Here is a 14,174-nt window from a genome sequence, read left to right as displayed (position 1 = left end):
CCTTTGTTGCACCGCCTCTAAGACAAGTATATCCTTCCCTAAATAAGGAGACCAAAACTGTGCACACAGTACTCCAGGTGTGGTCTCACCAGAGCCCTGTACAATTGTAGCAAGACTTCCTTTCTCTTATACTCCAACCCCCTTGCAATAAAGGCCAACACGACATTTGCCTTCCTAATTGCTGCTGTACCTGCATGCTGTTTCTTGTACTAGGACACCTAAATCTCTCTAATAGTTAATTTAATATTTCTCACCGTTTAAAAAGTATGTTGTTTTTATATTCTTCCTACCAAAATGAATAACCTCACATTTCCCCACATTATACTCCAACTGCCAGCTCACTTAACCTGTGTATATCCCTTTGCAGGCTCTCTGCATCCTCCTCACAACTTACTTTTCCACCTTATTGTCAGCAAACGTTTTACATACTTGTAGAAGCTCTTTATATTTCTTGCTAATTTACTCTCATTCTATTTACTTATTACAGGAATAAAAGAATACTGTCTGTCGAAGTAGTGCATAAAGGCACAAATCTGTCCTTTGTAAATCTTTTAAAATGTGCTTCAAAGAACAGTGCCTATACTCAAGCATAACAACAAGTATTTTTAATAAAACTAATCCTAAAGGTGTAATAAGCATGTATGTGTGCTGTTTGTGTCTCCTAGTTCTGGAGTTTCCTTGCACCAAAATCCATCCCTAACCCAAGCAGACATTGATCTTATAATTCCTTCAAATACTGATCCAAAATCCCTAAATATAACAGAAAGCCTGGTGTTGGTAATCCAGCGTGCGTATGCAAAGAAGATTTACTAAAGATAATGGAGGAGGAGACAGACTTGGTAACCATAATGAATAAAAAATTAAAGCCTCACAGCAGCATTGCATGGTCATTTGAAGAGCACATAGTTTCATATTGTACTGCATCTTAAAACCCAAGGTGGCTAAACTTGGGCTGTACAAGACTTTGATATCCCCACATTTGAAGTATGATGTCAAGTTCTGGTTTCCCCACACATTGCAGGGATATCAAGGCCTTGGGAGAAGACAGGAGGGCAAAGTGATACCCATTCAGGGTTCCTAACCGTCAAGTTACGCTGCAGAAGTTGGGCTGCGTTCATTTGAGAAGCGCAGTCTTAGATGAGATGATTAAGGTTTTAAAACAAACAACTTGCATTTCTGTAATGTTTAACATAATAAAGCATCCCAACGCGCTTCACAAGAGCATTACCAAACAATGTTTGACACATGAGATAGGTTTTATGGATTGTCTTAAAGGAGAAGAGTTGAAAAGTCGAAGGCACGGCCACCAATGGTGGAGCAATTAAAATCGGGGATGCACAAGAGACCAGAATTGGGAGGAGTGAAGAGTTCTCAAAAGGTTCTGGGCTGGAGGAGATTACAGAGATAGAGAGGGGAGGGGGCATGGAGGGATTTGAAAACAAGGATGAGAATTTTAAAATGGAGGTGCGGCTGGACCAGGAGCCAATGTAGGTCAGCGAGCTCGGGGGCGGGGGGGGGAATGAATTAGCAGGACTTGGTATGAGTTAGAATATGGGCAGCAGAGTTTTGGATGAGATTGGTTATTTGAAATAATGGGAGAATTAGGGAACATGATAACATATCAAATTATGCAAGTTATATACCAGGAAGCATCCGAGAATGTCTTCTGATAACAGATTACTGAAAAATACAATAAGGGTTGCTGAAGGAGGAGAACATTTCAAGTAATAAACAGCAAGTTGCAGAGCAGCTTGAAATAGGAAAATGCACTCATTAATTACCGTGGTTTCCTGGAGGTTGATTGTCTTGGGAGAGAGAGAACATTTCTAGAGTCTGTTTCTTCTAAATTGGGCAATTTGCTTCTTTCTCTATTTTGTTTGCCTCTCAGAAAATTGTGAGAAGGGTGTAGGTCAGTGGTGTGCAAGTGTGCACCATCCTAGAGGGACCAGGCTTAATGGATCAGATGGTACTTTCTGTCTTTTAAAAAAAATTCATTCACACTTGAGAAATTGTGGGTTTGGTTCAGATGAGACGTTAATCCAAGGACCCATCTGCTCTCTCAGTTGGACGCAAAAGATCCCAAGGTATTATTCAAAGAAAACAGGGGAATTCTCCCAGTATCCCAGCCAACATTTATTCTTCAACCAACATTAATCACTAAAGCAGATTATCTATTTGTTTATTTCATTGCTGTTTGTAGGGCTATTCTGTTTGCAAATTGGCTGCTGCATTTCCTACAGCAGTAAATACACTTCAAAAGGCATTTAATTGCCTGTGAACCATTTGGGAGGTTGATGTTATGAAAGGCTCTTTCTTTCTTTGCTACTATGGGGCTCCAAACAGGCTTCACTGCATCTGTTCCTTTATAAACAAACCCACAACAAAAAACGTGCACATGCATAACACTTTCAAAATAGAAATATGTCCTAAGGCACTACATGTGGAGGATTAGACATGGAGAGGAGTTTGGATTTTAGGAAGAGAATTAGAGGCTATCCTCCTGAAGGTGACAGACGGGGAGATCAGTCATGAGTGAACAGTGAGAGCAGACACAAGTGTTGCAGAGGAATGGGGGAAGGAAGGCTACAGATGGAATTTGTTAACATGATTTCATATCTAGAATCACTCCAATGTGCCTTTCTACTCAAATATATGGCTGAATTTTGTGCTCCTGATGAAGGATGTCAATGCTGGGATGCGGAACATCTTTCCAGTTTTGTCACCCAGTGTCAATGTTGAGCACTCCCAGGTCAGATACTGTACAACCTTCCTTTGTTCTGTCCCAACTTCAGAAGAGCACCTTTACTGCATTGGTGTGAATTTTTCCACACCCAACAATCCTAATGGCACCATTTTTTTGGTCTGCGAGCATATGCCCATCAGGAACTGCGTTGGGACTGTCCAAATTTCATTCCACATCGCACCCATAAGAGAGAGACTTTCATCCCGTTAACCTGGGCCGGATCTGAACGCAGGCTCCAGCCATGAACGGGCAGTGTTCCAACCCACTGCATCACGCAGCTTCCGAATCACCGACATGGAGAGAGAAAGGTTTTCTATTTCAACACTTCACATCTCTTGCAGGCTCATTTGGTCTTAATGACAAAGTTACATCAGAAATGCTTGATCTTGTTGATGCCAAGACTGGAATATCAAATTGACTCGTTATGCTCTAAACCATGGAATACAATTGCTAAATTGTTAGATCACTTAATTCAATTTTTATACTTTTTCAGAAATAAAAATACAAAATGAGACAAAGTAAAGGAAATACTCCACTATTTAATACATTGGCATTATATTATGAACACTCAGTGTTTGAGAATATTAGCACAGATTACAATATAATTGGAATACAGTATGTACAACACAGGTTTATATATAAGGGATTTAACAAGATTTCAACCTATTTACCAAATGTAACATTTAAATGTAACACATTCTTTTAAAGCTGAAACACAAATTGTCAGGTTATTTCTCATTAGTAAGGCCTGTATGGACTCATTGCTGCAATGACCCTATCCATCTCGGTATTGAGAAATGAGAGACGGCTGGAAGCCTTTACTTCACTTTAGTGGTTGAAATTTGATGAAGTGGAAAGACATAAAAGGGAAGGGAAAAAAAGATTCAAATTTGATTTTCAGAAAATTACACATGGGAATGGTCAGAGAAAAAAAAATGCACCAAACTTTTAATCACAGGTTTACTATGGCAACCAATCCATGGATAGTCCCATCAGGCGTGACATACACAGTACCCACACAGAAGGAAGGATATTATCACACATCAGAGGGGGAATGACCTTTGACATCATCTTATTGGGCAACCATACAGGCCTCACTATAAACTGGCTCTGGACCAGGTTTGTTTGAAACTTGTTTAATTCTCATTTCATGGAGAGAAAAAAAACGAATGTAAAAAAGACTGCAGAGAAAAATAGTTCTACACATTTACATACACTCCAACCACTACCGTCACTGAAGTGCATCATCCCTCCCACAAGGCAGTGGCACTGGGACTAGAGCATGTCCGTCAGGAGTCACATCCTCAATAACTAATGACTTCAATCTCTCACATAATTTATAAACAGAATAACCTTGATGATTGACAATTTAAGGCCGCACATCACCCTATTGAATTTTTAAAAAATTTTTTTCCTTTTTACAAAATATGTACAGTCTTAAAATGATTTTTCTTCTTCAAGTAGCCTTTTCTTTGCATAAATAAAATGAACCGCACTGTTTCATCTGACATGTTAAAACAATGCTTCAGCTCCTTAGATTATGCTGTAGCTTTAAAAAGGTAGTCATTTTTCTTCTGATCCGGGTAACCCTTTCACCCACTCTCTGCATCGCATTGCATTTACTCGTTACAGCAAGGTCATCTTATTTATCTCAGAAGATACATTTTATAATCTTAAATTTGATTTCCGTTTGTCAGTTCTCTCCACTCCTCTCCTGAACACTTGACTCATGCAAGGTTGCAGTTCCTTCACCCAAGCGGTCATTCTACATGTCCAAGCTGCCGCAGGCTATTTGAATATGGTGGGCTTCACAGTCGAGCCTGATCCTCTCTTCACTCAACATCCACCCACATTCACTTTCAAGAACAGATCACAGCATGGCAGTCAGAAACAGGAAACCCCTGCCTGATATTTCCCTTTCCTGGTCCCAGACCCAGTTGATCATCCAGTACATTAGATTAAATTTTCCATTCTTGCTTTAAGATTTTTTGGGGGAGGGTTGGAGAAGAGAACAAAACTAGAATTTGTCCCATTGAAACCAATGGAAATTGGAAGTTTAAAGCAACCGAAAATGTAGGCAGGCGTCAGTTAAATTTTAGAATTAAAGGTTGAAATCATGGCAGGAGCTTCAACTGCCTTTGCTCCAATCAAAATTTCAGTGCATTTTCTCATTATGAATCCATTTAATTCATAATTTGAAAAATAAAAACATTAAATTTTTTGCATCAATTTGTTCACTTCAACTGCCTCAACAAATGTCGTTAAAGTTTGAAGTATAGGAAAGATTTAAAAATCAATAAATCCCTCTATTTTCCACACAAGATCTAAAAATATTCAAATGTTTCATAAGCTACACATGTAAAGTTGCAGTGATCATGCTGAATACAGCAAACAGCAACACCTCAGATCTTGCTTTAAGTTGGCCCAGAAGACAGGTACTGTCATTTTAAAAATGGAAGTTTATTACTCTCTAATGTGTAATGTCACATTATAAGGCTCTCTTTTCAGCCCAAACCCTACAACCCCAACGAAAAAAAGTGAGTTTAACCTTAAAATGTTTAAACTATGTTTCACTGTGGATTATTTACAATTTCCATCCATGACCTTACTGCTTGGTTTCACAAGGACATGGTAATTAACAGCTAAAAATTAAGACTAGCAGATTCCTCGATAAAAAGGTTACTGACTTGCTAAGTACAGGATAGGCTGGACAGTTGAAGCACAACACAAAAAGTCAACTGGATACTCAGCAGGATTACCAAGTTAATTCAGTAATTTGGGCTATTTTGTTTATGTAAATTCAACAATGCGAGAAAATACTTGTGTCCTACATAAAGCGCAGCACAGACAAATCACAAATTAGATCTCCTATTACATTAACTGTGCCTTAACCGTCAAATCAATAGAGCACTCAGCAACTATAACAATGTGATATTTCCATACCCTATGCCCCGATAAAGTGATCTTCAGAAAGTTGTCAAATTTGCACTCAACCGCAAAGATCATTTTACGCTGTACTCACGTCTTGCAAGGAACATGACTCACTGTTGACTTTGCAAAGAAGTTTTGTCAGACAAGATCTTCCACTTCTCTGATCTAGGAGGTATAGAGAAGTAATTTTATAATACTTTGCTCCCCTCCCCCCTCCACAGACCACTTCACCCTAACCACCCTCATTCTGCAATCATTTTGGCCAACACATGATGCAATACAAGGTGGCCTGATGTCTTGGGTTTCTATTCTTCAACACTTTTACATAATTATTCACTTTCCTTTGTTAACCCAGTCAGTCCTCATCAGTTCTTCTACAACAGCTACAGCAGTTCACAGTGCTGGAACCGTGTAAAGCCACACGCCCATTGGAGCACAGGAGACTCCAAGAGGAAGATGTGACAGTCCATAAGTATTTTAATTAAAGGATCATACGAACTGTCACTTAATAAACTAATGCAAGAACAGATACTGCTATCAGGCGATGAATGGGTCACCTCGGCAACATGACTCAGGGGGTTTTTAAAAAGTGAAATAAACTACAGCAGCAAGGGCTTTGAAAATAGAAAATTTCGGAGAGTGTGAACATTGTATGGGGTCACATGCAGGTACATTAGGTCAGCTGTATTGGAAATTGCCACGTCCTATAATGCAGAGAGAAAGTGACATTCGAGTCAGGATCCTCCACACCCTACCAGGGAATCCACACATCATTGGCACTGAGGGCCATGACATCCTCCACTCACATGCACTTGAAAACCCTGCAAGTGTTGGGAACGGCAGCACAGGTTCCCCATTAGTTCTACTGCATCTGCATTACATCGATATGTTATGAATTGTGAGGGAACCTTTCCCACTCTCCAAGAGTCCGTCCCGGTCTCAAATTTCCAATTTTCAAAGCTCTTGCTGTTGTAGTTTATTTCACTTTTAAATCCCTCTATGTCATGTTGCCTTGGTGACCCCATTCATCACCTGATAGTCAGCAGTATCTGTTCTTGCATTAGTCAGCACTGACCCATCATAACTATATCCAAAACTTCTAGCCAAGCCCAAAAAGGCTTTAAGCAATGAAGTGCAGTCGGGCTTTTACTGTAGTTGATGGCAGGGATCAATGTCTGTGGTGCGTATCTTCCAAACACTTCTCTGCTACTTGCCAGAACTATCTGGGCTTCTTCGCCTGTTCCGAGACCCCATCACACAGAATGCTCCAGGATCAGATAAAAGACAGGCCCAAAGAAAAAAAAAGCAGACAAGGTCTGCACTGGCCCAATAGAGCAGCACTATTTTAGTACTTGCCAGTGCTAATCAATACTTGGACCACACGTTTCGAGCGATGACCCAGCCAGGAATCAACAAGTGTCAGTCTCAGGCAGATGTACCCATCTGGTACAACAGGCCCAAACCGCAAGTGGTACAGTTGGCCCACCAACATTTCGATACCATGGTGCAGGACAATTCTGAGACATTTCTGGGCAGACATCATGATGGCTCTCCATTAGGTTAATGAGGAGCTCAACTTTTGATTCTGTCAAAATCTTTTGATTTTGCTGGCTGTCTCAACCTGTTCTCCCCCCACCCCACCCCCACCCCCCCTCCCCGAGCAACCCTGGAGGTGTACATTGATTAAAGATGCATTTTTTGATGTGTATGCCCCATTGGTGAGCAGGACCATGTCTGTTCCATTGGAAATAATTGTGACGTTCCATAATCTATTGGAAATGATCAATAATGGGTACAAAATGTACCAATGATTGATACATTCACCAAATTTATCATTGTGGTACTATTTCAGACTACTGTTAACAAGATAATAATGGGGCAAGGGGGGCCATTCAGCTCCTCTCACCTTATCTATCCAGAACTCCCCTAAAGTTCCGTCCCTTTACTCCTGCAAGAGCACTGATTCAAGACTAACTTATTTATTATGGATGTCCAACCAGACTAGATTCTGATCAGGTAAGAAGCTTTGAATCACAACTCACAGGAACAAGAGTAGGCCATTCAGCCCCTCGAGCCCGTTCCGCCATTCAATAAGATCATGGTTGATCTGTATCTTAACTCCATTCATGTGCCTCGACTCCTAGAAGATCTGTACAGATGCTAATGGCCAGACCACAGCAGGGAATGTACAGCGAATGCTCAATGCAAACGGGACAACAAAACCACACACGAGATGCTGAAGGCTATGCCACAGAAAAGCATCTGATAGAACTGGTGTTAGATTAGTGACGATAGCTGTTGTGAGCTATGAATATCCACCAATTTACTTGATGTTCAGCCCCGGATGTTACTCTAGCAGAAGGCACAAGCAGGAGCCAAGTCAAGAGCTTTAGATGAATGGACGCAAGCGCCATTTACAGCAGCTGTGGGTGCCTGCAAGCTGACTAGAGTTAGCCAGAAGTAAAAGGCTATACAATACAACAACCTGCATTTTTTATAGCACCTTTAACATAGTAAAACATCCTAAGGTGCCTACAATAGACAAACAATTTGCAGGGACATCGATTAGATCAGATCAGGAGATCAGATTCTAATCTGGAACCACTGAACGTAAGGGTCAAGCAAAAATCAGTATGTTTGAGAATTCAAACCCTGTCTTGTGCTCACACAGCCTAAGCCCATCAAGTCCCAGAATCAGGAGCATGTAGTAGGGTACTATACTGGAAGAAAATACAGCCATTTTCATTTTAACTAGCTGTATGCCACCAACAAAATCCAAATGACTTCCCACCACTGGAGGAAGACGTGGATTAACTGGATGAGGCAGGACTGGTTGAAAGTTGGTGCAGGATGATTCGCACTGACATTTAATATATATTCTATGGGCATGTCAGGAATGTGGCATGCAAATCAGCTGTCGACACAAACAGTAGTTACTTAAAAGCCCGTCGGCTCAAAAGTATTTGCAACAGGCAACATCTACAATAGGGAGAGAAAAGAAAGTATAAAGAGGAGCAAAGTTAACCATTTAGGCAGTCAGAGAAATCCACTTGTAAAGGGAAGCTTCAAGTGAACTGAAAATAAGACAAAACCAACAGACAGTCGTGGACAGAAACAGCCAGAGGAGAAACTTGTAGAAAGTGCTCTGCCAGGAATTTCTTGACTGCTTTTCTCGATGGGCTACTGTAACTTTGGCAGAGGATCAGTGTAAACCCCGGTCATACATGTAAATGGGATTCAGCCGATTTCTCACCAAAGTTACAGCAGTCAATCAGGAGCATCCCTGAGGAAAGTTCTGCTGGATATCTTTAAAAACAAATCAGATGTTAACTAGTCGAAAAGACACAAAGATGATTAGTTTTTAATGTATTGTAAAAAAAAGTTGGAAGAGCAAACAAGGAAAGAAATAAACTAAATTTAGGAAAAGAGAACCTGTACATCAATGAGAGACAAGTTGCAGGAAAACTACTAATTTTATCATCTATAATTTTACCATTACTTTAATCTTCCATATAACTGCTAGGGAATATATATCTACTGAAATAAATAAGTTATTTGCTCTGTTATTGTGTTCCTGTATGACTGATTTGTAAAGGGTGTTTTTGGAGGGATTGGGCTCAATGACCTTCACGTTTCATGGCATAATCTGTTCATCACTGTACAGACATTGTGCCTTTACATTCATAAACTTGAATGACTTGTCAATAATTCCAGACTCACTGATAAAACAGTGCTGAGCCAAGCCATAAATATAGAAACTGCTCCAGCGTTTACTCTTCCAAAGCCCAGCCCATAATATGTCTCACTTCCTTGCGTAACTTTGCCCTCAGCAAAATGGTGTTCACAAACTCAAAGCAGATCTGATGGTGTGGGCCTTGGGTTCTTAAAAAAATGCTAAAAGAAGCTAAAGTTTAAGTTGTGTTGCCATTCATTGGTGAATACTTTCAAGATGTTTTTGCAGGGAATATTTAGTTCAGGAATGCACCACTGATCTCAGAACTTCAAGCAAGTTCCTGTAAATTCAGTGTAAAAATGTCAGACACAAACACAATGACACGCCTTGCCTTCGTGCCCTCTCCCCCCCCACCTTTAAAATGAAAAACTTGGAACACTGTTGAAAGGAGACGCCAAGTCTATTTTGCATATTTAAAAACATTTTTTTAAGTTATTTGTATTTAGTTACAGGCTGTAACTAAATACAAATAACTTTAAAAAAAAATCTGGCATTCGAGAAGCATGTTCCAGATCTTCTGAAGATGGAAAAGCAACTTACACACACTGGTATGGCTTTATAGTGTTTTAACTCAAACAGTAACCACAAAATAGGAAGTGTTCGACACTGGGTTACTAGTCAAACAGAAATCACTAAAGAAATACTAGAACTTTAGTTCAGTATTCTTTGAATTGCAGAAACTGCTATCCTCTTTTGATACTCAGAACTAATGGAGAACCGATGCTCCAGAACACACAGATTTAAGATGCGTCATGAACTGACCAAGTATTGCACAATATGTTAGCAGGTTTCAAAACAAAATATCTACCTGAGATATGACTAAGCAGAGAGGAAACATTATCAGCTCCCTAACGACTCAGTAAGTTTATCCAGCTAGTAGCTGAGTCATACAACGTTTGATCTCTAGTCTGTGCTGCGTTTGCCGATCTCAGCCAGGGGAAGGGTAGAATACAATTGGTTTCAGCTGCCCAGGGTCACTGAAGAGAATTTCATCTTGGGCTCCTGCCCTGCATTTCTACCCAGCAACCCTAGCCACACGTGTCAAATGAGGATAGGATGTGTGTCTGAACTATATCCAGCCAACCATTTCCCTCCCCCCACCCCAACCATGCTCACACAGCCCTGCCAACACTCATGGTCACAACTCACACATTAACACTGGCTATTTGTGCGCAGTACTGAAGGCATCAGTTACCTGAGGAACCATACTCCAAGGAAGGAGTCAATGTGTTCAAGTGGGGAGAGGAGACAATTGGCGAGAATATTCCCTTAACAGAAGAAACCTAGTCAGCTTGCTGCTATGGTAACCGCGCTACTGTGCAAGGCAGAGAGGTCTGGGACAAGCTGTGCAAGACTGAAGAAACTGTTGTGAATTGCAGAGCTAAAAACGCCATCCGACAGCCTCCCTTCCATGGGAGGAACGACGGGATATGCTGTGGCTTTGGACCAACAATAAAACCCCTCCTTTCCCATGTAGAGGGGCGCTAGTGGGCAAAAGGGTTAGTGCACAGTTTAAAGGTTGTTTTGTCACACAGCACTCGTGTGCTGCTGGTTTGGATTAGATCATTCAGAAACAAGTATGTAAATTTAAGATTTTTCCCCACTGCAATACATGAAAACCAAAACTTTTTTTTTTTAATCCAACATTGATTTAAAAAAAATAAATTATCCATATTCTTGGGAAATCTCTGAATTGAATCATACAGTGACAGAACTAGTATGTGGCTGCACCCACTGACATAGGCATCACCCGCGTGTCCCGCTAACCATGTGATCAGTCGCAGCCACAGTGATTGGACAGCCCTTGGCTGCACAGTCCCACAATGCACCAGGATCACCACTGATGACGCATTCAATCGTCTCCATTCTAATGCTATTTAAATAGATTTGGGGAAAAAAAAGCTGGTGTCATAGGACGATGCAGCACTTGCAGAAACGCTGGCGACCACCGCTCACTGATGCAGGAGGGGTCACTGGAGCGAAGTACGCGTGGACTTTGATGTTGGGTAAATGTGTCTGCAATTTAAAAAAAGAGCGACAAGTCAAAATCGAGCTCATCAACTGAACACACTGAAATCAGACAAATAGCGCAACTTTCTCATTAACCGCAGATTCTGTCTAAATAGCATGCTATACAAGGCGCAATGTCATCAGTTCACATGCGTTTGGCATGCACTTCCTGTGCACATTTACCCACTTTCTGCTGTCGCAATTATTGGTTATGCTTTTAAAGGAGGAGAAAGAAGTAGCGAGGCAGAGAGTTTAGGTAGGGAATCCCCAAGGTGAGGGGCGAGGCCGTCGCTCAGTGGTTAGAACTCTGGCATCGGAGTCAGAAGATTCTGAAGTGGGACATGAACGCACAAAGTGGAGCTCAAAATCCAGGATGACATTCCAGTGCAGTACTGAGGGAGTGCTGTACTGTCAGAGATGCTTTCTTTGGGATGAGTAAAAAATGAGGCCCACTCTGCCCTCTCAGAAAGACGTAAAAGATCCCATTTTGAAGAAAAGCAGGGGAGTTGTCCCTGGTGTCCTGGCTAATATTTATCTCTCAACCAATCTCATTAAAACAGAGTATCTGGTCATTATTACATCACCATTTGTGGGATCTTGCTGTGCCTACATTACAACCGTGACCAACACTTCAAGAATACTTCATTGGCTGTAAGGTACTTTGGGACATCCTGAGATCACGAAAGGCTCTATAGAAATGCATGTTCTTTCTTTCTAATATCAACATATATATGTCAACATTTTAAAATGGAGAGTACATAAACACTTTATAATAGCAAAACCCCATTTGCCTGTCATGTTGTAGTTGCTGACCAGTACCACTAGATGGTGTTAGTCACCCAGTGATATCAATCGTTTTGGATTTCTTCTCGTGTTTATTTTAGATCAATCGGCACATAATTTGTAAATTATTTAGCTGCTGTTCTTCCCCTGATCGCCTGTCCTTTTTATACCTACCCCTTTCATACCTATGCTGCTCACACTTGGGCAGTCATTTGTAATGTACAGAAAAACTCTCGGAACATAATATGCAGAGCCAGAATATCTGCAGGCTCTCAACTGACCTACCCACCAACAAAACAAGAGGCCCGATCTCCAGCCTGAACAGCAATTAACCCTTGAAACAACTCACCCAATGTTTACATATCAATTAGACATTGGAGGGCCCACATTCACACTTGAGCAAAATAATACGTTGTACTTTACACAGTGTAACGTTACTGTCCTTCTAAAACTTAATCCTCTGACTTGCATGAGAAACACCAATCAAGATTCACTAGGATACCATAAAATCTATTAAGTATCAGGTGTGGGATGGATTGAGATTGTAGACAGTTAACAAGATAGCAGTCGTAATCTAACACATGAAACTAGTATGGCTCAAACACACAGGAGGGAAGAGCAGTCTTACCCGGAGTCTCTTGATCCCAGCACGTGTTATCTGCTGACAGTCGTACAGCTCTATCCTCTCCAGGCTGTGACAGTTCTTTAGATGTTCAAGTGAGGCGTCAGTGATCAGTGGGCAGTTATCTAACTCGATCACTTCCAATCGATCATGAGCACACGCCCCATTCCCAAGATGGCGGATTCCATCGTCAGTGATCAACTCACAGTGTGACAAACTCTGCATAGGGGAAGTGCATTATAAACAGTAACTTGCACTTGTGTAGTAACTTCACCAGAGAAAAGGTCCCGACACACTTCAGAAAATGGAAATAAATGAGAGAAAGAGAGAGAGAGGAAACCAATTCCAGGCCAGGAAGGGAAGGATTAGGAGAGGTGAATAAAAGCAAATTTTGAGATGTTTTTGAGAAGGCGGGGAGAGAAGTGGCGAGGCAGAAGGGATTTGATGTTTACATAGATTTTAGCAAGGCTTTTTGACAAGGTCCCACATGGTAAGCTGATCAAAAAAGTAAAAGCAGATTGGGATCCAAGGGAGTGGCAAATTGGATCCAAAATTGGCTCAGTGGCGGGAAGCAAAGGGTAATGGCTGAGGGGAGTTTGTGTGACTGGAAGGCTGTTTCTAGTGGGGTTCCTCAGGGCTCAGTCCTTGGTTCCTTACTTTTTGTAGTATATATTAATGATTTCTACTTAACTGTAGGAGGCATGATAAAGAAATTTGAAGATGATACAAAAAGTGGCCGTGTGGTTGACGGTGAGGAGGAAAGCTCTAGACTGCAGGAAGATATCGATGAACTGGTCAGTTGGGCAGAAAAGTGGCAAATGGAATTCAATCTGCAAAATGCATTTGGGGAGGGTCAACAAGGCAAGGGAATACACAATAAATGGGAGGATACGGAGAGGTGTGGAGGAGCAGTGGGACCTTGGAGTATATGTCCACAGATCCTTAAAGGTAGGACAGGTCGATAAGGTTGTTAAAAAGGCATACGGAATGCTTTCCTTTATTCGCCAAGGCATAGAATACAAGAGCAGGGAAGTTATGCTAGAACTGTATACAATACTGGTTAGACCACAGCTGGAGTACTGCGTGCAGTTCTGGTCACCACATTACAGGAAGGACGTGATTGCACTAGAAAGGGTGCAGAGGAGATTTACAAGGATGGTGCCAGGACTGGAAAACTTTAGCTATGAGGATACATTGGATAGGCTTGGGTTGCTTTCCTTGGAACAGAGGCGGCTGAGGGGAGATTTAATTGAGGTGTATAAAATTATGAGGCGCCTAGATAGAGTGGATAAGAAGGACCTATTTCCCTGAGCAGAAGGGTCAATAATCAGGAGGCATAGATTAAAAGTAGT

General features: G+C 41.2%; 1 protein-coding gene across 5 annotated transcripts in view; it reads right to left on the bottom strand.

Moving 5' to 3' along the window:
• Nucleotides 1-7,327: 7,327 nt before the first annotated feature.
• Nucleotides 7,328-14,174, bottom strand: part of LOC139233964 (F-box/LRR-repeat protein 20) — a 177,421-nt gene continuing 170,574 nt past the window's right edge. For all 5 annotated transcript variants that reach the window (XM_070864674.1, XM_070864672.1, XM_070864669.1 and 2 more), the window contains 2 exons: nt 12,829-13,041; nt 7,328-11,423 (listed from right to left, as the gene is read on the bottom strand). In XM_070864674.1, the coding sequence (XP_070720775.1) occupies nt 11,316-11,423; nt 12,829-13,041 (321 nt within the window). In that variant the 3' untranslated portion in view covers nt 7,328-11,315. The remainder of the gene's footprint in view (nt 11,424-12,828; nt 13,042-14,174) is intronic.

The sequence above is a fragment of the Pristiophorus japonicus genome, chromosome 21, assembly GCF_044704955.1.
Source record: "Pristiophorus japonicus isolate sPriJap1 chromosome 21, sPriJap1.hap1, whole genome shotgun sequence".
NCBI classification, from domain to species: domain Eukaryota; kingdom Metazoa; phylum Chordata; class Chondrichthyes; family Pristiophoridae; genus Pristiophorus; species Pristiophorus japonicus.
The sequence above is the reverse complement of the archived record's forward strand: the minus strand, read 5'-3'. Positions and strand labels throughout refer to the sequence as shown.